We start from the raw sequence: 23,855 nt of genomic DNA on the forward strand, positions 1-23,855 counted from the left end.
AGGGGTAGTCAAAGATGGAATGACGTCAAGTGCACAAAATGTATCTGGGGGTCTTCCCTAGCGGTTAAGGCAGTGAGTAGGTCATCCACAGCAACCAGAAAGTCTTGTGTTTGTCTCCCCTACACTTGACCTCACACCTCTGGTTTAGGGAGGGGACAATCAACCAAGGTTTCTGCCCCTGATCTGCGATCCCCACTGAAAGCTCTCAGTTGTGGACAGAATCACTCCTGAGGTTGAATAGCCTCCGTGGCCCTCACTGTCCAGGATCACACATGAAGGATGGTTACCTGGGCAACTCTGCGCCAGGACCGAGAGGCTGGGTAATGGGGGGGAGGAAGTTGACAGAAAAGCAGGAAGGGAAAACACATTTCGGCAACTGGTAGAAGCTGTTCCTGAGACAGATCCTTCCCCCGGCATGGCTTCGATTACAAGTGAAGGTTTTACTCAATATTTTGACACGAGGTGTGATTTCCAGCACCCCCTCTACCCCCACCCCCCCATCACTTATTTTTTGTTGCTTTACTCCCGGTTATATTAATTCTGACATCCAGCTCCATAGACATGTCAATCCCTGACTGGCAGGCCAGGCACTTTATTGTTGGCCAATGTGTAAAAATGGTGAGGATTCACTCATTTTCTGACTTATAGGAAGCTCCAAATCTACCTCCTGCCGTTCTACAAACATCCCTCTTTGGGCAAATCCCATTTCCTGTGCACTCAAGGGAGGGAGGAAAAAAAAACATTTTCACATTCTCCATTCTCTCTGTAACTCTCTTTGTGTCTTGAACTATTTCCTGAGAAAGCTACTCCCAGTCCCCCTTCCTTTGCTCACCAGCTACCAACCGAATGCTTAGGAGCATCCAAGGAACTTTTCTTCCAAATTTCCTAAATGAGAGCTTGTAGGACAGGAAATTTGGGATGGTAGGTTGCTGTAACCCTCTGCTGCCCTTTTTGTACTTTTCTGGTGTCACGTTTTTGCAAATCTGCACAAAGCAGATGAGACAATGTGCGTATAAGCACAAAACCACATTAGAGCAACTTTCCCACTGTAGATCTCGGTCTGATAGGTTGTGATCATCGCTCCCCGTCATTTGTAGGTAAACTCTTTAGTCAAGTCACTAATGGTGCAACCTCTCTGTTAAAGAAAGAAACACTTGCATTTATATAGCGCCTTTCACAATCTCAGGCTGTCCCAAAACTCTTTACAGCCAATTAAGTACTTTTGAAGTGTGGTCACTGTTGTAAAGAGCCAGAGGACATACATTTAAGGTGATTGGCAAAAGAACCAAAGGTGACATGAGGAAAAACTTTTTTACACAGCGAGTGGTTAGGATCTGGAATGCACTGCCCGAGGGGGTGGTGGAGGCAGATTCAATCATGGCCTTCAAAAGAGAACTGGATAAGTACTTGAAAGGAAAAAATGTGCAGGGCTACAGGGATAGGGCGGGGGAGTGGGACTAGCTGGATTGCTCTTGCATAGAGCCGGCATGGACTCTATGGACCAAACAGCCTCCTTCCATGCTGTAACCTTTCTATGATTCTATGATAATGTAGGAAACGCAGCAGCCAATTTGGTTATAGAGATAAAGAGGGAGAGGCCATAATGGGATTTAAACACGGGGATAAGAATTTTAAATTTGGGCATTGTCAGACATTAGTATCCAATGTGGGTCACCAAGGGAAGGGGTGATGGGTGAGTAGGACGTGGTGCGAGTTAGGATACGGACAGCAGAGTTTTGGATGAACTGAAGTCTACGGAGGGTGGAGGATGGGAGGCCGGCCAGATGAGTCGATTCTGGAGTTGTAAAAAGGCAAGGCTGAGGGTTTCAGCAGCAGATGAGCTGAGGCAGGGCGGAGGCGGGCAATGTTACAGAGGTGGAAGTAGGCGGCCATCGTGATGGAGCGGATATGGTGTCGGGAGCTCAGCTCTGGGTCAAACAGGTGAACTTCCAATCCCAGCCACACTGCCAGAAAACTGCTGAGCTAAACTGAGCCAATACCTCACAAGAAGGATGGGGAATATAGGAGAGTCATTGCATGCTCCTCTGATATGCATCTTTCAGCAACTATAGACAAAGGTTTGGGAACAAGTTTGTGCTCTCTAAGAAAGGGAATGTGAGTAGGGATTAAGGAGAATAATCTCTGAAAACCTCTTATTCAGCAACTAAACTCAGGTCTAAAGTGCTGTTACCTTAACAAAGCATCAGGACTTCCAAATAAAAACTAACTGGACTAATCACTGCGAGGCCTTTCTCTGTGAATCTTAATGACATATTCTTGTCTCTCTCATTTTCACTCTTTCAATCTCTCTCTCTCTCTCTGACTTTCTTTACCTGACTCTCTGTTCCTCTGTTTGTCTGCCTCTCTGCATCTCTATTTCAGTCTAACCTCGATCTACATTTGTCTCCATCTCTCCCTTTGGGCGTGCATTCCTCTCTACCTCAGCCTGTGCGTGTGTCTCAGTCACTCTCTGTATCGCGCAGTCTGTGTGTATCATAGAATCGTAGAAAGGTTACAGCTTGGAAGGAGGCCATTCAGCCCATCGAGTCCACGCCGGCTCTATGCGAGAGCAATCCAGCTAGTCCCACTCCCCTGCCCTAGCCCCGAAGCCCTGTAAATTTTTTCCTTTCAAGTACTTATCCAGTTCCCTTTTGAAGGCCATGATTGAATCTGCCTCCATCACCCTCGGGCAGTGCATTCCAGATCCTAACCACTCACTGTGTAAAAAAGTTTTTCCTCATGTCACCTTTGGTTCTTTTGCCAATTACCTTAAATCTATGTCCTCTGGTTCTTGACCCTTCCACCAATGGGAACAGTTTCTCTCTATCTACTCTATCTAGACCCTTCATGATTTTGAATACCTCTATCAAATCTCCTCACCATCGTCTCTGTTCCAAGGAGAACAACCCCAGCTTCACCAATCTATCCAAGTAACTAAAGTCCCTCATCCCTGGAATCATTCTAGTAAATCTCTTCTGCACCCTCTCGAAGGCCTTCACTTATTTCCTGAAGTGCGGTGCCCAGAACTGGACACAATACTCCAGTTGTGGCCGAACTAGTGTTTTATAAAGGTTCATCAAGACTTCCATACTTTTGTACTCTACGCCTCTATTTATAAAGCCCAGGATCCCGTATGCTTTTTTAACCACTTTCTCAACCTGCCCTGCCACCTTCAACGATTTGTCCACATATACCCCTAGATCTCTCTGTTCCTGTACCTCTTTTAGAGTTGTGCCCTCTAGTTTATATTGCCTCTCCTCGTTCTTCTTACCGAAATGTATCACTTCGCATTTTTCTGCGTTAAATTGCAGGCCACCAGCCTTTCTATGTCCTCTTGAAGTCTATCACTATCCTCCTCACTGTTTACTACCCTTCCAAATTTTGTGTCATCTGCAAATTTTGAAATTGTGCCCTGTACACCCAAGGTCCAAGTCATTAATATATATCAAGAAAAGCAGTGGTCCCAGGACCGACCCCTGGGGAACACCATTGGACACCTCCCTCCAATCCGAAAAACAACCGTTCACCACTACTCTCTGTTTCCTGTCCCTTAGCCAATTCTGTATCCATGTTGCTCCTGCCCCCTTTATTCCATGGGCCGTAATCTTGATAAATTGCCACACAGTAGGCATATCATCAAACACCTTTTGAAAGTCCATATACACTACATCAACTACATTACCCTCATCGACCCTCTCTGTTAACTCATCAAAAAAACTCAGGTTAATTGAAGATGATTTGCCTTTATCAAATCCGTGCTGGCTTTCCCTAATCAATCTACACTTGTCCAAGTGACTGTTAATTCTGTCCCGGATTATTGTTTCTGAAAGTTTCCCCACCACTGAGGTTAAACTGATTGGCCTGTAGTTGCTGGGTTTATCCTCACACCCTTTTTTGAACAAGGGTGTAACATTTGCAATTCTCCAGTCCTCTGGCACGACCCCATGCTGGTGTTTATGCTCCATACGAGCCTCCTCCCACATCACTTCATCTCACCCTATCAGCGTAATCTTCTATTCCTTTCTCCCGCATGTGTTTATCAAGCTTCCCCTTAAATGCATCCATGTTATTGGCCTCAACTACTCCTGTGGTCTCCCCCACAAGTGGAAAAAACGTCTCTACATCTACCCTATCAAACCCTTTCATAATTTTAAAGGCCTCTATTAGGTCACCCCTCAGCCTTCTCTTTCCTAAAGAAAAGACCCCCAGCCTGGTATAACCTCTCTATTTTTGTTATGTGACGGCCAACCGATTGCAAGAGAGAAACAAAATCGAAGAGTCACAAAATATAACCAAGGCAAATACTGTGTTCTATCTCAGCGATTTTGGGGAGGGGAGAGCGAATTCTTGACCACTTATCTCACCAATCCTGAGAAGTGGCATAATCCCATGACAATACTTCGGGCATCTTTACTCGACACACCGACGGAAATTCTGCCCCATGCACCTCTCCGAGGTGTCAGCTGTTTCTTTTCTACAGAATCCACCTCCGTTAGTGAATGGGAGTCCTAACGAGAGAAGCTGGAGGCCCGCGGACTGAAGCCTTTTCATTTTAAGACACCTCCGTGGCCTCTACTCTCAGTTTTGAACAATGTTAATTTGCTAATTGGTCCCGGAATTGGGCCAGTTTAAAAACCTTCTCCCCCTGTTCACAATCCATCAGAATCTAGCCGAACATCAAACCTTTAAACTCTTCTGTAACTGCAAATATAAGTCAGCATTTTTCTGCACCGTTTCTGTGCTCCAATTTACCCATTCACTCCCCTCCCCAGATATGACCAGTTTTGTTTGGCATAACGGCAGCTCCATATCGAAGCAATGCACTAACATGTTACAAGCTGCACCGTTCCACGCACACTCAGTCGGCTGGCGACGGTGTCTGTTGGTCGGTCTCTGAAAAGGGGGGGGCACCTACCGAAAGACTGGACGCATTTCATGAGGAGTTCGTCCAGGCTGAGAGCCTTGGTGAGCTGAGGCATGGACATAATGGCTTTGGCCTTGCTGATTTCGGCCGGGCTGGGGCAGGTCATTCTCCGTCTGCTCTGTCGTTGGATGACCTTGCTACCCAACGTGCTCTGGTATTCATGACGAGATTTCCTGCAGCAACAACAAAAGAAAAGAGATAAGCAGCAGCGTTCAGTACGAGAGGGAGAAAGGGAGAGAGAGAGAGAAGGATTTCAGCTGTGCCTCACACGAGAGGCTGAGATAAATACGTCAATAAGCGAGGAGATAAAAAGGGAGTCCACTCCCTCCATTGAGAAAGATACCCTTGCACTGACAGATATACTGCCTTTTACTAGCACTCTCACCCAAATAGTTCAACCACTTTTGCAGATTCAGGTTATAGACCCTGAACAATTACCTTGCTTCCAAAAAAAGAACCACAATCACATACATAATTATATGTGTTTTTATAAAGCAGAAAAAGAACTTGCATTTCTATAGCACCTTTCACCACCTCAGGACGCCCAAAAGCACTTTACAGCTAATGAAGTACTTTTGAAGCATAGTCACTATTGTAATGCAGGAGCCAATTTGCGCACAGCAAGATCCCACTATCAGCAAAGTGATGATGACCAGTTAATCCGTTCTAGTGATGATGAGTGAGGGATAAATATTAGCCAGGACACCAGGAACAACTCTCCTTCTAAACAATGCCACGGGATCTTTTACATCCACCGAAGCAGGCCCCAGTTTAACATACTGTCTGGGAGACAGCATCTCTGACAGTGCAGCACTTCCTATATACTACACCAGATTTTTTGCTTAATTCTCTGAAGCAGGATTTGAACCTACAATCTTCTAACTCAGAGAGTGAGCATGCTACCCACTGAGCCATGACCTGAGTCCTTTGATTCTACCATCATTTGGTGGCTAATACCTTGTACGAAACATCTGGATATTGCTTACACTAATAAATCATAGAAGTGCCACCTTCAATCAATATTAGCGTTAACCCTTTCTCTTCCACTTAACCCTCTCTATCACTTTCAGACCAACCTATTCACCAGCATTTTGCTTTAGCTGTCTCGGCCCCATGCTCTGGAAACCTCACCCTAAAGACCTCTTCCTCACTACCTCGTCCCTCCTCAAAGCCTACCTCAAGCCTTTGGCCACCACCCTTTACCCATCACTGCTCAATGTCCAGTTATTTTTTTACCTCTGTCAACCAATTCGGGGCATTTTGTTACGTTACAGACGCTATATAGGCCCAATTTGATGCTGTAGTTGAGGATGAGAATGAGGCACCTGCGATCAGTAACAGAGTGCACACAGTGAGAAGGTTCTGATGGGTGATGCGTGGGTGCTGCATGACTGAAGGCTGGTTCCCCTCCAAAACTGATGGGGTGGGTCCCAGCTGGGGAAAGGCCATGTGGGAAAGCTGATGCTGAGATGCGAAGACGACGTACAGAAAGACCTGAATGGAAGAGCAAAAAGAAAAAATCGGGTCGACTTCTGTGGAAATTGGCAATGGGGGAAATGAGATGGCCATGAATGGGCCAAATGGCCTCTTTCTGTGCATTTAACTTCCGTGGCCTTTAGTGGTGCCTGGTTATGACGACTGACTGATTCTAGCGACCCCAAAGGGATAGCTGATTCGGAGGCACTGCAGGTCACATGTATGAGGGTTTTAAGGGGGTAAATCAGGCAGGGTACAGGGTTCATTCCCAGCTGTTAATGGGCTTATTGTGCTTATGGTCTTTTCTTATTTCTAAAAATTCCAAGTTATTTCTCAGTTAAAACTAGCTCTGGCCTGAGGGGAAGAAGGTGTCCTCTGTCTAATGGGAGGCTCAAGGAGCTTTAGCCTTCAGTGCAACCGTGCGAGGTCTACTGTATTGACTTTGTTAAAACCACATTTTCATGGGTCTACCATGTTGCCATTGAGACAAGAGAGTTGGTTTAAGCAACATGAGCTGACGCAAAGACATCAGTCTCCTGACACCTGGGATACTGAGGCACCGAATGCAAATGCACCCTGACTGAGGCCGTATGTTGGAACACTCCTTCCACATCTGGAACCTGGGTTACAACTAACTCCAGACTGAGTAGAAAGGCTTCTCTTTTGAAAGAAAGATAGACTGGCATTTATATAGCGCCTTTCATGACCTCAGGACGTCCCAAGGTGCTTTACAGCCAATGAAGTACTTTTGAAGTGTAGTCACTATTATAATGTAGGAAACACGGCGGCCAAATTGTGCACAGCAAGATCCCACAAACAGCAATGTGATAAAGACCAGATAATCTTTTTTTCCCAGTGACGTTGGTTGAGAGATAAATATTGGCCAGGACACTGGGAGAATTTCCTTGCTTTTCTTCAAAATGGTGCCATGGGATCTTTTATATCCACCTGAGATGGCAGATGGGACCTCAGTTTAACGTCTCATCCGAAAGACGGCAACCTTCTGACCCAGAGGCACGAGTGCTACCAACTGAGCTACAGCTGATACTTGAGTATTAATATATTTGCCCATAAAACTCTTCTTGCCAATGCCAAGGCCTCCGGATATGTTTTTTAAAAATTCTCAGGATGTGGGCAATGCTGGCAAGTCCATGTTTAGTGCCGATCTCTATTTGCCAGGAGAGGGTAGGGGGTGGGCCTTCTAGTTGCTATTGTTTTTACAACTTAGTGCCTTGTTAGGCTTTGAGAGTTAACTACATAATGTGGACTGGAGTCACGTGTAGACCAGATTGGGTAGAGGTGGCAAATTGCCCTTCCTGATGGGCATTAATGAACCAGTTGGCACTTTTACAACAATCTGGCAGCTTTTCATAGTCATTTCTTTTGGTGCCAGCCAACAAATGACCAAGTTTATTGGCGTAACTTGCCATGGTGGGGTTCGAAGGAGTGCAGAGCAGATCCGTCAGAATTTTACCAGGGCTCCAAGGGTTAAAATATAAACTAGCCTTGATTCCCTGGAATGTAGAAAGTTAAGGGGTGATTTGATTGAGATTTTTAGGATTTGGAAAGGAATTGATAGGGTCGATGGAGAGAAACTTTTTCCACTGGTGGGGGAGTCTAGGACAAGGGGACATGACCTTAAAATCAGAGCCAGGCCATTCAGGAGAGAAGTTAGAAAACACTTCTTCATGCAAAGGGTGGTAGAAGCGTGGAACTCTCTCCCACAAAAAGCAGTAGATGCCTAGCTCAATTAATCATTTTAAATCTGAGATCAATAGATTTTTGCTAGCCAAGGGATATGGAGTCAAGGCGGGTGGTTGGAGTTAGGATACAGATCAGCCATGATCTCATTGAATGACGGAACAGACTCGAGGGGCTGAATGGCCTACTCCTATTCCTATGAACTCACAACCTCTGGGCTGCTAGTCCAGTATCATAACCGCTATGCTATCCAACCCATTCATCCACTGCTAAACACCTTTGTTAAAATAGCAAAGGGAGGAATTGCATCCGAATGTTAGTTAATATAGCACACTCATATAGTGATATAGCACATTCAGCCCACTGATAATGAACCAGTAAGTAACCCCTTCCCCATTCCTCCCACTGCATGGCACAAATCAAAGAATGACTGGTTGATAAGGTAATCATGAGCAAATTTGCCACTGCTCAGTAACCTCCCATATAACTGCAGATCTGGTACCCAGAGTAAATCTCTTCCTGATCTGCACTTGAGCTTCAAAGTTATTCAGGGCAATCCTTGAAATGTAACCGCTTTGTGACGCTCCGCCTGTTTTTCTCAAGTATAGTTCACCCTACGTGGTGTTCGTTGATCTGATGATGTGTTGTTTATGTCTTATCTCAGATGAGAATCACTCTCCGAACAAACAGGAAGGAAGATAGACCAGTGCCATTGACACTAGATTCCTTGTGTCCATGTCTAGCTTCACATCACATTCAGCCTCTCACACTCTGCTTTAAAACTACAACTTGCATTTATATAGCACCTTTAACATAGCAAAATGTCCCAAGGCGCTTCACAGGAAAGTTATCAAACAAAATTTGACACTGAGCCACATATGAAAGTATTAGAACAGGTGACCAAAAGCTTGGTCAAAGAGGTAGGTTTTAAGGAGCGTCTTAAAGGAGGAGAGAGAGGTGGCGAGGCAGCGAGGCGGAGAGGTTTAGGGAGGGAATTCCAGAGCTCTGGGCCTAGGCAGCTGAAGGCACGGCCGCCAATGGTGGGGCGAAGAAAATCGGGGATGCGCAAGAGGCCAGAATTGGAGGAGCGCAGAGATCTTGGAGGGTTGCGGGGCTGGAGGAGATTACAGAGATAAGGAGGGGTGAGGCCATGAAGGGATTTGAAAACAACGGGAGCTATTGAGCACAGGGGTGATGGGTGAACGGCACAGGATGCGAGTTAGGATACGGGCAGCAGAGCTTTGGACGAGCTCAAGTTTAAAGAGGGTGCATAGAATTACATAGAATTTCCAGCACAGAAAAAGGCCATTCAGCCCAACTGGTCTATGCCGGTGTTTATGCTCCACACGAGCCTCCTCCCACCTTACTTCATCTCACCCTATCAGCATAACCTTCTATTCCTTTCTCCCTCATACAATTATTTAGCCTCCCCTTAAATGCATCTACGCTATTCGCCTCAACTACTCCAAAGACCCACAGTCTAACAATATAACTAATTCATTCGGAGCAGACGTCATGTCCCACCCCAGTAGCCGAGGTTTCTTAAGATGAGGCGTCTGCGAGTAATACCGCTCCCCGGTGAGCAGGGCCGATCGTGGCATTACTCCCCTTACATTTCTACGTGTTTCCTCTCACTTTTTTTAATGTGAACAGAGTATCTATTGAGCTGTACCTGGTGCATGTGTGCTTTTTTTGAAAGGGTCAATGAACCCAACTCACTCGACGATGCCATTATTTGCTCGAGCTCCCATCTACCACTGTTCCACTGGAACTCAATGGCACCACTTGGCGCCCTTCCAGCACCAATGATTACTGTTGGATCTTCGCCAAATGGCTTCTTAATCGTGAATGCAATCATTGTTCAAATAGAAATGTTGGCGAGCAGACCTGCAGGAAACTGAGCGTTCTGCTGACCTGGGGACCATTTATTTTATTTGTCTTCCTTTAAGATGTTTTTTTTTTGTGATCCATTTTTTTTTTTGTCACTTCATGTATTTCTAGGAAATTTTGCGCTGAGGAATCTTGTCCTCCAGGAGCTGGTTTGAGTTTTCTCCAACTCTGTTCATTTACGACTTTCAACGATAATCAGAAAGGAAATCCTTTCATCTCCAAAGAGTGGCAGCCCGGGCCTCAGTGGATCGTGGGTTCACGTCCCACCCCAGAGACTTGAGCACATAATCCAAGGCTGACACTCCAGTGCGGTACTGAGGGAGTGCTGCAGTGTCGGAGGTGCCGTCTTTTGGCTGAGACGTTAAACCGAGGCCCCGTCTGCCCTCTCAGGTAGATGTAAAAGATTCCGAGGCACTGATCGAAGAAGAGCAGGGGAATTCTCCCCCGTGTCCTCGGCAATATTTATCCCTCAACCAACGTCACTAAAACAGGTTGTCTTGGTCATTATCACATTGCTGTTTGTGGGACCTTGCTGCACGTAAATTGCTGCCGTGTTTCCTACATTACAACAGTGACTTCACTTCCAAAGTACTTCATTGGCTGTAAAGTGCTCTGGTCCCCTCCAACGCCTCTCCTCTGTTGTCCAGCTGAGTGGGACTGCCCTCGCCTGGTTCCGTTCTTATCGATCCAGTCATAGCCAGAGAATCTCCTGCAATGGCTTCTCTTCCTGCTCTCACACCGTTACCTCTGGAGTCCTCCAAGGATCTTTTCTTGGCCCCCTCCTATTTTTCATCTACATGGGTGACATCCCTTGGGTGACATCATCCAAAAATACAACATTGGGTTCCACATGTACGCTGAAGACGCCCAGCTCTACCTCACAACCACCTCTCTCGACCCCTCCATTGCCTCTGTTGTCTTGCTTCTTGTCCGACATCCAGTTCTAGATTAGCAGGAATTTTCTCCAATTAAACACTGGGGAGACCAAAGCCACTGTCTTTGGCGCCCGCCACAAACTCCATTCCCGAGTCACCCGATTCCATCCCTCTCCTTGGCCACTGTCCTTGGCTGAACCAGACTGATCGCAACCTTAGCATCTTATTTGACCCTGAGCTGAGCTTCCGAGACCATATCCGTTCCATCACCAAGACCGCCTACTTCCCCCTCAGTAATATTGCCTGCCTCCGCCCCTGCCTCAGCCCATCTGCTGTTGAAATTCTCATCCATGCTCTTGTTACCTCCAGACTTGACTATTCCAATGCTCTCCTGGCCGGCCTCCATCTTCCACCCTCCATAAACTTGAGCTCCTCCAAAACACTGCTGCCCGTAACCTAACTCGCATCAAGTCTCGTTCACCCATCACCCCTGTGCTCGCTGACCTACATTGGCTCCCGGTCCACCCATGCCTCATATTTAAAATTCTTATCCTCATGTTCAAATCATTCCATGGCCTCGCTCCCTCCCTATCTCTGTAACCTCCTCCAGCCCTCCAAGATCTCTGCATTCCTCCAATTCGGGCCTCTTGTGCATCCCCGATTTTCATCACTCCACCATTGATGGCTGTGCCTTCAGCCATCTAGGTCCTGAGCTCTGGAATTCCCTCCCTTTTTATTGACTATTACGTCTGTAGACTCTGATACATGTCTGCCTGGAACCTATAAAATAAAACAACCAATGCCTTCAAAGGATCCACAATTTGATTAGTTATAATTCAAAAGCTACTGGGTCAATCAAAAGGTTTCACAGCCAGGAGAGAATTTCTATTCTTATTAATTTGTGATATCCCTAGACCGAATTTTATGCATGCACTCAAACCACACATGCAAAGGCAGAATAAACCTCTTCAAGAGAGCAGTCAGCAGAAATCAGTTTAATGTTGGTCCAGTTAAAATATGAATGAAAAGATATAACAACAGAAATATTATAATTTGAAGCAGGACAGATCCCATTTCTGCCACAACCATGTAGTTACGAGCATTCTGATTTCCTGTTTTTGTTACATGTTCTGTGCTGTTGACCTTACCTCATCTCAACCTTCCTCCACTTGTGTCTACAATGCCATAAAGTGGAGATTAGACATCAAAGTAATGACCATCGTCAATGAACTTTGTAAGTGGAAACATTTATGCAAAAGGAAATGCAGCTCAGGGAGGACACCAGGTGCATACATAAAGGACAAAGCAACCCGCTTGATTGGCACCCCATCCACCACCCTAAACATTCACTCCCTTCACCACCAGCGCACTGTAGCTGCAGTGTGTACCATCCACAGGATGCACTGCAGCAACTCGCCAAGGCTTCTTCAACAGCACCTCCCAAACCCACAACCTCTACCACCTAGAAGGACAAGAGCAGCAGGCACATGGGAACAACACCACCTGCACGTTCCCCTCCAAGTCACACACCATCCCGACTTGGAAATATATCGCCGTTCCTTCATTGTCGCTGGGTCAAAATCCTGGAACTCCCTTCCTAACAGCACTGTGGGAGAACTTTCACCACACAGACTGCAGCGGTTCAAGAAGGCGGCTCACCACCACCTTCTCAAGGGCAACTAGGGATGGGCAATAAATGCCGGCCTCGCCAGCGACGCCCACATCCCATGAACGAATAAAAAAAATATAGCCATATATAGCCATATTCATGTAGCCAGTGGCAGATTCAGAGTGCTTGAGGGGACTGTGTCCGTATACCAACCATTGATTTATGTCTTGTTTGGCCAGGGTATAGTATTGGTGTGGATTTATGGATTATAAACTGGACTGAAATAATGACATTTGAGCTGCTGTACATAGTTTGAAGATGTCCCTTGCACTTTTTTAAATTTGTACTATGGTTAGGTTGAGGTCTTTAATCACCAATCTCACTGATGATGGTTGTGGCAGAAATGGGATCTGTCCTGCCTCAAATTATAATATTTCTATTGTTATATCTTTTCATTCATATTTTAGCTGGACCAACATTAAACTGATTTCTGCTGACTGCTCTCTTGAAGGGGTTTATTCTGCCTTTGCATGTGTGGTTTGAGTGAATACACAAAATTCGGTCCAGGGAAATCACAAATTGATAAGAACAGAAATTCTCTCCTGGCTGTGAAACCTTTTGACTGACCCAGTAGCTTTTGAATTATTTACTGTACGGGCAAATCGTCTTAACTTTGAGGTGAAATGAAGCTCGAATTTCCAGCTCTACCCAGCAGTTTTGATCTCTCCAGCCACTTGAATTACAAGCCACTATTGTCTTTAACAACCTACTCTCCAGAAGCAGGAAGATTTACTCTGTGCCGCTGTCACTGCGTCCATCTGTCTCTCCAGAAACACTAATGTGCCAGCTCAATAGCCCAGACGTATATCTAATTAGGGACTTTAATTCAAAACTGCCTTTGTTACATCCCTGGATCCATTCCTTTTATAATCCACCCTGAACGATGACTGCTGGAAATGGCAGTAACCCAATCATAGATTGGTACAGCACAATAGGTGGCCATTCGGCCCATCGTGCCTGTGCCAGCTCTTTGAAAGAGCTACCCAGTTAGTCCTACACCTCTTCTCTTTCCCCACAGCCCTTCAAATTTTTCCCCTTCAAGTATTTATCCAATTCCCTTTTGAAAGTTACTATTGAAACTGCTTCCATCACCCTTTAAGGCAGTGCATTCCAGATCATAACAGCTCGCTGTTTAAAAATTCCTCATCTCGCCTCTGGTTCTTTTGTCAATTACCGTAAATCTGTGTCCTCTGGTTACCGACCCTTCTGCCACAGGAAACGGTTTCTCCTTATTTACTCTATCAAAACCCTTCATGATTTTGAACACCTCCATTAAATCCCCTCTTAACCTTCTCTGCTCTAAGGAGAACAATCACAGCATCTCCAGTCCCTCCACGTAACTGAAGTCTCCCTCATCCCTGTTGTCACAAACTGCATCAATCGCACTTAACAGGGACTAGTTTTAAAAGAATGTTTTTACAGTATGAAACTAATCTTGGTTCAAACAGCTAGTTCCCTGACCAGCTATGACAATACAAGATGGCCTTGAAATTACACAGTGCGAAGGTTAATATCGAACACATTTGTCATTTTCTGAGTTTATACCTGATGGCTACACATATCAGTAACATGTTGGGGGGAGTCTCACTACAGGCAGCATGCACCCAGACAATCGCCCCTTAAATTCCTTTGTCAGCTGTTTTAAGAGAGACATCTACCAGCTTATCTCAGCCTCTGTTAAAGAAGACAGTGCTGTCAAGGGATGTCACAAGAGTGGGCCATCCTTAATGTAGTCAGTCTGATACCCCGGAAAGAGTAGGAGGTGTTCCATAAAATGCTGGAGCTCACTGTCCCACAACATCCATGCCGCGGGGGATATCTGCCGCAAAATGGAAACAACTGCTAGGCCACGATCGTGGTTATTTGAACTCAGTGAATTGTAAATTCATTTTAGCTGTAGATTGTTCAACAACAACAACTTGCATTTATATAGCGCCTTTAACATAGTAAAACATTCTTAGGAGCGTAATCAGACAAAATTTGACACCGAGACGCATAAGGCAATATTAGGACAGGTGAGCAAAAGCTTGGACAAAGAGGTGAGTTTTAAGGAGCATCTTAAAGGAGGAGAGAGAGGTGGAGAGATCTAAGGAGGGAATCCCAGATCTTTGATCCTAGACAGCTGAAGGCACGGCCGCCAATGGTGGGACGAAGAAAATCAGGGATGAGCAAGCGGCCTGAATTGGAGTAAGGCAGAGAAAGCTGGGGATTGTAGGGCTGGAGAAGGTTGCAGAGATGGGGAGGGGGGGTGAGGCCATGGAGGGATTTAAGCACAAGGATGAGAGTTTTAAATTCGAGGTGTTGGTGGACTGGGAGTCACCATTAATGGGTGGGCCATTGAAAAATTAGTTCTTTGGGACGCAGGCCAAGTGATCTGATTTGCCAATCAGATGCAATATTTGGATCTACGCAGCCTGGATCAGATGTGAATCAAATGGTGCCAAGTACTACATGCCCCATTGTGAGTTTGCAGCTAGTTTGAATGACAGCTCAGTGCTTAAAGGTCTCTTTAATCAGTGACAAATACCAGAGACTGTTAGCCAGTTTCTCAATTCAGTCAGAGCCGGGACACCAGGGCCAGACAGAAATCCATGAGTGCCAAGGCCTACACCGACACAACAATTCATCGAGAGACTCGATTTAAAATACTAAGAATCTTGAAATAATTTGTTATATTGGACTCAGAAAACGGTGAATTTTCTCTAAATGATTAAAATTTCTTCAACAAAGAAAAGAAAGAAAAACTTGCATTTATATAGCGCCTTTCACGGCCTCAATGTCCCAAAGTGCTTTACTTGAAGTACTTTTGAAGTGTAGTCGCGGATGTGATGTAGGAAACTAGGCAGTCATTTTGTGCACAAAAAGATCCCAGAAACAGCAATGTGATAATGACCAGATAATCTGTTTTAGTGATGTTGGTTGAGGGATAAATATTGGCCAGGACACTGGGGAGAACTCCCCTGCTTTTCTTCGAATAGTGCCATGGGATCTTTCACGTCCAGCTGAGAGGGCAGACGGGGCCTCGGTTAAACGTCTCATCTGAAAGACGGCACCTCCGACAGTGCAGCACTCCCTCAGCACTGCACTGGAGTGTCAGCATAGATTATGCGCTCAAGTCTCTGGAGTGGGACTTGAAAGAGGCATGAGAGTACGAGATCAGATTTCCAGCATCTGCAGTATTTTGCTTTTGATGAGAGTACGGGTGTTGAATGATGGGCTAAATATATCAAGCTTTATGAGTTTTGAAAATTTTACTTTCAAGTTGCAGTGTCCTAAAGTTAGCATCTCCGAATATATAAAAAAGACACTAAGGTTTTACTTTGCTTGAAAATAAGTTACAACATTTAAAATATTAACATTCTAAAAATAAAATGGTTTGACCATTTCACCAGCCTGCTTATAGAAATTGCTACGAGCATCAGCAACTAACATTTTTAACTGTGCCGTACTTAAAATCAACCTTAAGGAGAAAAGTCAGTGTCTCCACTACAGGCCTGAGCAAAATGCAGTACATTGTGGGCAAATCGGGATTTTTCTGCTGGAATTCCACACCATAATGCTGCACTCCACACTCAAAAGGCAGAACCTTTCGATGTTTATGCAGATTAAATGGTTCCTTGACTGCATGAGAAGCTTTAAAGGATCATTATTATTCGGTGTCAGCTATGACTCAGTGGGTAGCACCCTCGCCTCTGAGTCACGAAGGTTGTGCGTTCAAGTCTCACTCCAGAGTCTTGAGTACAAAATCTGACACTCCAGTGCAGTACTAAGGGAGTGCTGCACTGTCAGAGGTGCTGTCTTTAGGATGAGTTGGTAAACTGAGGCCCTGTCTGCCCTCTCAGGTGGATGTAAAAGATCCTGTAGCACTATTCAAAGAGCAGGGGAGTTCTCTCCAGTGTCCTGGTCAATATTTATCCCTCAACCAACATCACTAAAACAGATTATCTGGTCATTATCACATTGCTGTTTGTGGGATCTTGCTGTGTGTAAATTGGCTGCTGTGTTTCCTACATTACAACAGTGACTACACTTCAAAAGTACTTTATTGGCTGTAAAGCGCTTTGGGACATCCTGAGGTTGTGAAAGGCGCTATATAAATGCAAGTCCTTTTTTTTAGGAATACAGAGCTTCTGTGAAACCCAGACTGGCACCCTGACAACATTCCCATTTAATTTTGTCCGTTTTGCTTTGAAAGCAAGGCTAACTGAAGGTGCTGTGTGTTACAGTTTCATCAGATGTACCTACTATCCAGTGGAGAGAGCGAGAGAGAGAGAGAGAGAGAGAGAGCGAGAAAGAGAAAGAGAGCGGGAGAGTGTTTGACAGGCATGAATAGGGCAGGCAGTAAAGGGCCTCAACCCGTCACTAGGGTAACCAGGGAAAAGGCCTGAGTCACTTTGGGTCAAACTAAGCCATCAGGTGAGATCAGAATGAATAGTGACTAGTCCAAGGGATGAGTGACTTAGGCGGCCTGGATTACACTGTGAATTCGACAAATTCGTAGATCTTTATTTTTCTACTACTTGTGGAGTGGTGGGAATGAATGAGGAGAGTAATATTTTTATGAAATAATAATTAAGCAGGAATCCAATAGGGAATTCAGGAGAAACTTCTTTACCCAAAGAGCAGTTAGAATGTGGAACTCGCTAACACAAGGAGTAGTTGAGGCGAATAGCATAGATGCATTTAAGGGGAAACTGGATAAACACACGAGGGAGAAAGGAATAGAAGGATATGATGATAGGGTTAGATGAGGGAGGGAGGAGGCTCGTGTGGAGCATAAACGCCAGCACAGACCAGTTGGGCCGAATGGCCTGTTCCTGTGCTGTAGATTCGATGTAACTCGATATAACATTACAGATGTGCTCGGAATTACAATTCACATTTTGTCACTGGAGACAGTACTGTCAAGGGATTTCACAAGAGTGTGTCATCCTTAATTTAGTCACTCTGACACCCCCCATATAGTAGTAGCTGTTCTGTAAAATGCTGGAACTCCCTGTCCCATAAAATCCACCCCGCGGGGGGGGATCCGCAGTAAAATGGAGACAACTGCGAGGTCACATTGTTACTTGAAAGTTTTGAACCGTAAATTCCTTTTCGCTGCGGACCGTCCAACAACAACAACTTGCCTTCATATAGCACCTTTAATGTAATAAAATGTCCCAAGGAGCTTCACAGGAGCGATTATCAAACACAATTTGACACCGAGCCACATCAGGAGATATTAGGACAGGTGACCAAAGGATTGGTCAAAAGAGGTAGGTTTTAAGGAGTGTCTTAAAGGAGGAGAGAGACGTAGTGCGTCAGAGAGTTTTAGGGATGGAATTCCAGAGCTTAAGGCCTAGACAGCTAAAGGCACGGCCGCCAATGGTAAAGTGAAGGAAATCGGTGCACAAGGCCAGAATTGGAGGAGCGCAGGGATCTCAGAAGGTTTTGGATCTGGAGGAGGTTACAGAGATAGGGAGAGGTAAAGGCACAGAGAGATCTGAAAACAAGGATGAGAATTTTAAATTCGAGCCATTGCCGGACCAGGAGCCAGTGTAGGTCAGCGAGCACAGGGGTGATGGGTGAACGGGGATTGGTGCGAGTTAGGATACGGGCAGTTTTGGATGAGTCCAGATGTTAAGCTGGCCTTGAAGGGTGGGCATCCTGCTTGTGGCAGTGCCAGCTACCGTACTTACATTACTTATAAGTTTTGGCAGAACTCAAAGTAGGAAAGTCACCCAGTCCGCATGGGATGCATCCTAGGTTGCTGAGGGAAGTAAGGGTGGAAATAGCAGAGGCTCTCACCACAATCTTTCAATCCTGGATATAGGAGTATTGCCAGAGGACTGGAGGGGTGGAAATGTTATAGCCCTGTTCAAAAAGGGGGGAGAGGGATAAACCCGGTAACTACAGGCCAGACAGCCTAATATCAGTGGTGGGAAAGCTTCTAAAGGTCATAATTTGAGGCAAAATTAATTTTCACTTGTAAAAACACAGGTTAATAAATGACAGCCTGCACGGATTTGTTAAAGGCAAATTGTGTCTGACAAACTTGATTGAGTTCTTCGATGAAGTAAAGGAGAGGGTTGATGAGGGTAGTGTGGTTGATGTTGTGTATGTGGACTTTCCAAAGGCGTTTGATAAAGTGGCACATAATAGGCTTATTAGCAAAATGAAGTCCATGGGATTAAAAGGACAGTGACAGCATGGATACAAAATTGACTAAGAGACAGAAATCAGAGAGTAGTGGTGAAAGGTTGTTTTTCAGTCTGGAGGGAAGTGTGCAGTGGTATCCCCCAGAAGTCGGTATTAGGACCACTGTTGTTTTGATGTGTATTAATGAGCTGGACTTGGGTATAGGGGGAAAATTTACAAAGTTTGCTGATGACTCAGGACTTAGAAATGTAGCAAACAGTGAGGAGGATAGTAGTAAACTAAATGGTATAATTTTAAAGGGAGTGCAGAACTAGAGACCTGGGGGGTTCACATACATAAATCTGTGAAGGTGCCGGACAAGTTGATAAGGCTGAGATGATTGGCCTCCAACAACCACTACCATCTTCCTTTGTGCTAGGTATGACTCCAGCCACTGGAGAGTTTTCCCCCTGATTCCCATTGACTTCAGTTTTAGTAGTGTTCCTTGGTGCCACACTCGGTCAAATGCTACCTTGATGTCAAGAGCAGTCACTCTCATCTCACCTCTGGAATTCAGCTCTTTTGTCCATGTTTGGACCAAGGTTGTAATGAGGTCTGGAGCCGAGTGGTCCTGGCGGAACCCAAACTGAGCATCGGTGAGCAGGTTATTGGTGAGTAAGTGCCGCTTGATAGCACTGTCGACAACACCTTCCATCACTTTGCTGATGATTGAGAGTAGACTGATGGGGCGGTAATTGGCCGGATTGGATTTGTCCTGCTTTTTGTGGACAGGACATACCTGGGCAATTTTCCACATTGTCGGGTAGATGCCACTGTTGTAGCTGTACTGGAACAGCTTGGCTAGAGGCGCGGCTAGTTCTGGAGCACAAATCTTCAGTGCTACAGCCGGGATGTTGTCGGGGCCCATAGCCTTTGTTGTATCCAGTGCACTCAGCTGAAGTATTCGACACAATACTTGAGTTGTGGCCGAACCAGTGTTTTATAAAGATCCACTTGGTAACCTTATTAATTCTGCAATCACATCTTTTGTCCTTCACACTCCTTTTATCTTCTTGTCATGTTTTGCTCTGTGATTGAACCAACTTTCTCACTGAATGATGTGCTCATCCTGTGCTTACTATCACTTTGATCTTCAAGCCCCCTGACCCTACCAGAGAAGCCTCATTTTCCCCCTCCCTCCCATTTTCTCCCCAACTGCCCTGAAGGCGCTGACTCATGTGGAACCCGTACCATCATGGGTTAAAATTACATGTGCTGTACTTTAGCAAGGTCATTAACCCATTTAAAATAAATGGCTGTTGGACCATGGGAAGCATCACAGCCAAGCTCTTGAAAAGGAAAAATTTGGAGGGCTGTGGGGAAAGAACAGGGGAGTGGGACTAATTGGGTAGCTCTTTCAAAGAGCCGGTACAGGCACAATGGGCCGAATGGCCTCCATCTGTGCTGGATGATTCTATGATATGCCACCAGTGGAACCAAGGAGAAGCCACCTCTCGATTTGGTCATGCTCTCTTGCGTTGGCGGCAGATATTGTTTCAACTCTATGACGGCACTGACACCGATGCTGGAGCTGTAAGTGTTAATCAGACAGGCCGGGCTCTCTGGTACGTGTGTGAAGGGGTTAAAGATGTCTAGTCAGCCAGCAAGTGGTTTCAGCCAGCAGAAGTGAAATTTTCACTTCTCTAACCCTTTGCCAACAGATTGAAGTACTAGTCCTTCTGACTAGTCCTTGTTTTCAAATCCCTCCGTGGCCTCGCCCCTCCCTATCTCTGTAATCTCCTCCAGCCCTACAACCCTCCCAGATCTCTGCGCTCCCCCAATTCTGGCCTCTTGCACATCCCCGATTTTCATCGCTCCACCATTGGCGGCCGTGCCTTCAGCTGCCTAGGCCCTAAGCTCTGGAATTCCCTCCCTGAACCTCTCTGCCTCTCTACCTCGTTTAAGACGTGCCTTAAAACCTACCTCTTTGACCAATCTTTTAACAAAGAACACCAGCTCCTCACTTTTAGCTGATCCTGTATGTTAATAAAACAAAACATTCTTTGCAACTAAATAAGCCAGGGAAAAGACAACAAGATGAAGCCTCAAATCAGGTGATTTAAAAACTCGCCACATAAACCCAAAAAATCTAGAGTTCAAGTTCCAGTCTTTATTTTCTGGCACCCAGATGAAACAGTATTTATACACACAAAAGAAGCTCTCTTCGAAAGTTACGTTTCACCTTCCAGAATGAACCACGGTTAGAAACTAGGCTGGGTGATATCGACAGATAGTTCAGTGAGAGATCCCTCAACCTCACCCTCCCGGTGTGGAGTCCTGGGTCGTGGACGTCAGAGAATTGGAGCTACAACGCAGGGTCCTATTTGGGCTTGCGGGACGGTGAAATCAGCCCTTTTAGAATCGTTCGTGTGACTTTAGCGCAGATGTGAACCTGTTTTAAGAGAACGCCTCAGTTCAAACAGCAGGTGGACGGCTGCCACACGAATGCATTGAGTGTTGGTATAGTAACATCCCCAATCGTCATCTTTAGCCCTGAGACATTAATCCCCTCACTGGGAATAATACAAGGCCAGAAATCTATGATCTAAGACCAAGGGGAGTGGGACTAATTGGCTAGCTCTTTCAGAGAGCCGGCACAGGCACGATGGGTCGAATGGCCTCCGTCTGTGCTGTACGAACCCATCTCCCATCCACTGTCATTGTGTGGATTGTGAATGATTTAAGTAAACAAAGGCTGGGGGGAAAAATGATTTACTAACTGGCTATTTTTATTCGGCTAGGTGTTTAAAAGCATTCACTTGTGTCAGCTGCTTCAGGCACAAGAAGACAAGTTCAAAAAAAAAGAATATTGATTACCTTCGTCCTGCTAATCCTCACCCATTGTCCAGACTGTGTCTGCAGTCATCGCCGGGAGAGTTTATTGGTCAAACTTCACTGAGACACAGTGGGTCACACCAGGCTTCAGGAAGCTGCTCTGCAGTCCACGAGTGAGTAAGTCCCGGCCGGTCACCAAAGCCTCAACCTCTCCCTCTGCCTCCCACCCCTCCTCCAGATTCATTCAGGAAGCGAAAACCTGGCCCATTCATGTAGAAAATGATCTCGAACAAGAAGTGAATGTGAAAGTGACGCCAAAAGGCACTGATTTTGTACCTGGTGCTTAACAGCAAGCTCAGAACAAGCGAGTCCCCCCCTGCCTCCCCCTGCCAGTTAATCAGCACATCTCTGCCAGGTTAAAATGTCCTGCTGGATTTAAAGAGCAGCGTTACCACAGTGTGAAACACTCAGAGAAATTACCTCCCATATTTTTTCATTAAAAAACAGGAAGTTTTAGTTCGATTTGATTTTTCCCTCAGTTTCCTCTGTAAAATTTTTGTAGCTGAGCATCTGATAGGGAGTCCAACTCTGAACTTAAGCCTCCGATGTTTTCTCGCTCTTGTAATCTTTGACTCTATCACTGTGCTCACTGATCATCTGAACTTTTCCTTTCTTGTTCCTCTAAACACACCAGCCTGCGTCTCCTCTGCCTCAAAATCAAGTCTCGTCTCATCGTCTCCTACTCAAACTCATTCAAAACTCTGCTGCCCGTATCCTAACACGCACCAAGTCCTGTTCACCCATCACCCACTGACTTGCTCGCTGACCGACATTGGCTCCCGGTCCGGCAACTCCTCGGTTTTAAAATTCTCGTCCGTGTTTTCAAATCCCTCCATGGCCCTCGCCCCCCCTCCCTATCGTTGTAACCTCCTCCAGCCCTACAACCCTCCGAGATCTCTGCGCTCCTCCAATTCCGGCCTCTTGCACATCCCCGATTTCCATCGCTCCACCGTTGGCGGCCGTGCCTTCAGCTGCCTCGGCCCCGAGCTCACTCCCTAAACCTCTCCGCCTCTCTCTCCTCCTTAAAGACGCTCCTTAAAACCTCACCTGTTTTAATTTCTCCTCCTGTGGCTCGGTGTCAAATTTTGTCTGATAAGGCTCCTGTGAAGCGCCTTGGGACGTTTTACTATATTAAAGGCGCTATATAAATGCAAGTTGTTGTTGTTATTCCTTCCCAGCAGCTCAAAACCGTGGCAGTCCTCACCTCCCTCGGACTTGCCTTCCTCCTACAAACTGCAGCTTTTTTAAAACTCAAGCTTCTTGTCACCTGACCATCACTTCTTCATTTATGTTGTCTTTTCCCCTTTTCTATTGAACACTGGCCGGGTTCCCTGCACTGTAGGCCTCGGCCCTCCACTTGGGGTGCGCCACTTTAAAAATAATACATATTGAACTTTTTTCTCGTGTTTATTCCCCCTTCAACTTTTGCTCCCTCTAGGAAATGCCCCTTTCTTCCACTGGGCACCTCCCCCAGATAACCTGGCTGTCACCCAGGGAAGTCACTGCGTCAATCTGAAAACAAAAGAGGGAAGTATGCAAAGAGGAGACAGATAAAAAAGATCTGGAGTAATGAGAGGCGAGGAGGAGGAGGAGGGGGCGAGGAGGAGGAGGGGGCGAGGAGGAGGAGGAGGAGGAGGGGACGAGGAGGGGCGAGGAGGAGAGGCGAGGAGGAGGAGAGGCGGATGAGGATGAGGAGGAGAGGCAGAGGAGGAGGAGGAGGAGGGGCGAGGAGCAGGAGGAGGAGAGGCGGATGAGGATGAGGAGGAGAGGCAGAGGAGGAGGAGGAGGAGGAGGAGGAGAGGCGGATGAGGATGAGGAGGAGAGGCAGAGGAGGAGGAGGAGGAGGAGGGACGAGGAGGAGAGGCGAGGAGGAGGAGGAGGAGAGGCGGATGAGGATGAGGAGGAGAGGCAGAGGAGGAGGAGGGGCGAGGAGCAGGAGAGGCGAGGAGGAGGAGGAGGAGTGAGGAGGAGGAGGAAAGGCGAGGAGGAGGCAAGGAGGAGGAGGAGAGAAGATTGAAATCAGAAAGCAGCATGGGAACAATTAGCCGAGCCAACAAGCTCACACATGGAAAGTCATCTCAGGTGGCTTCCACTCTCTTGTTTGGTAATGCCTGTTCTTTTACTGTCTTTTCAAGTATCATCTCAGTGCTGGTCGTATGTCTGATTTTCTAGACCTACAACATGTATGGAACGATACATGGTGCCCACCAACCTGCCCACTCAGATTTGTCCTCCTGCAAATGAATATCTGTCTCACCGATGGAAACCAGAATCCCGTGCCTTAATGGTGAAAAGTAGATCTAAA

General features: G+C 46.1%; 1 protein-coding gene across 2 annotated transcripts in view; it reads right to left on the reverse strand.

Moving 5' to 3' along the window:
• Nucleotides 1–23,855, reverse strand: part of LOC137306050 (RAS guanyl-releasing protein 1-like) — a 138,440-nt gene that overhangs the window by 63,235 nt on the left and 51,350 nt on the right. The window contains exons 1-2 of one of the 2 annotated variants that reach the window (XM_067975089.1): nucleotides 21,533–21,685; nucleotides 4,916–5,097 (exon numbers count right to left, since the gene is read on the reverse strand). In XM_067975089.1, coding sequence (XP_067831190.1) covers nucleotides 4,916–5,030 — 115 coding nt within the window. In that variant the 5' untranslated portion in view covers nucleotides 5,031–5,097; nucleotides 21,533–21,685. Of the gene's footprint in view, nucleotides 1–4,915; nucleotides 5,098–21,532; nucleotides 21,686–23,855 lie in introns of those variants that run through there. The other variant, XM_067975088.1, reaches the window with a different exon arrangement.

This window comes from Heptranchias perlo, chromosome 41 (genome assembly GCF_035084215.1).
Source record: "Heptranchias perlo isolate sHepPer1 chromosome 41, sHepPer1.hap1, whole genome shotgun sequence".
Lineage (NCBI taxonomy): Eukaryota > Metazoa > Chordata > Chondrichthyes > Hexanchiformes > Hexanchidae > Heptranchias > Heptranchias perlo.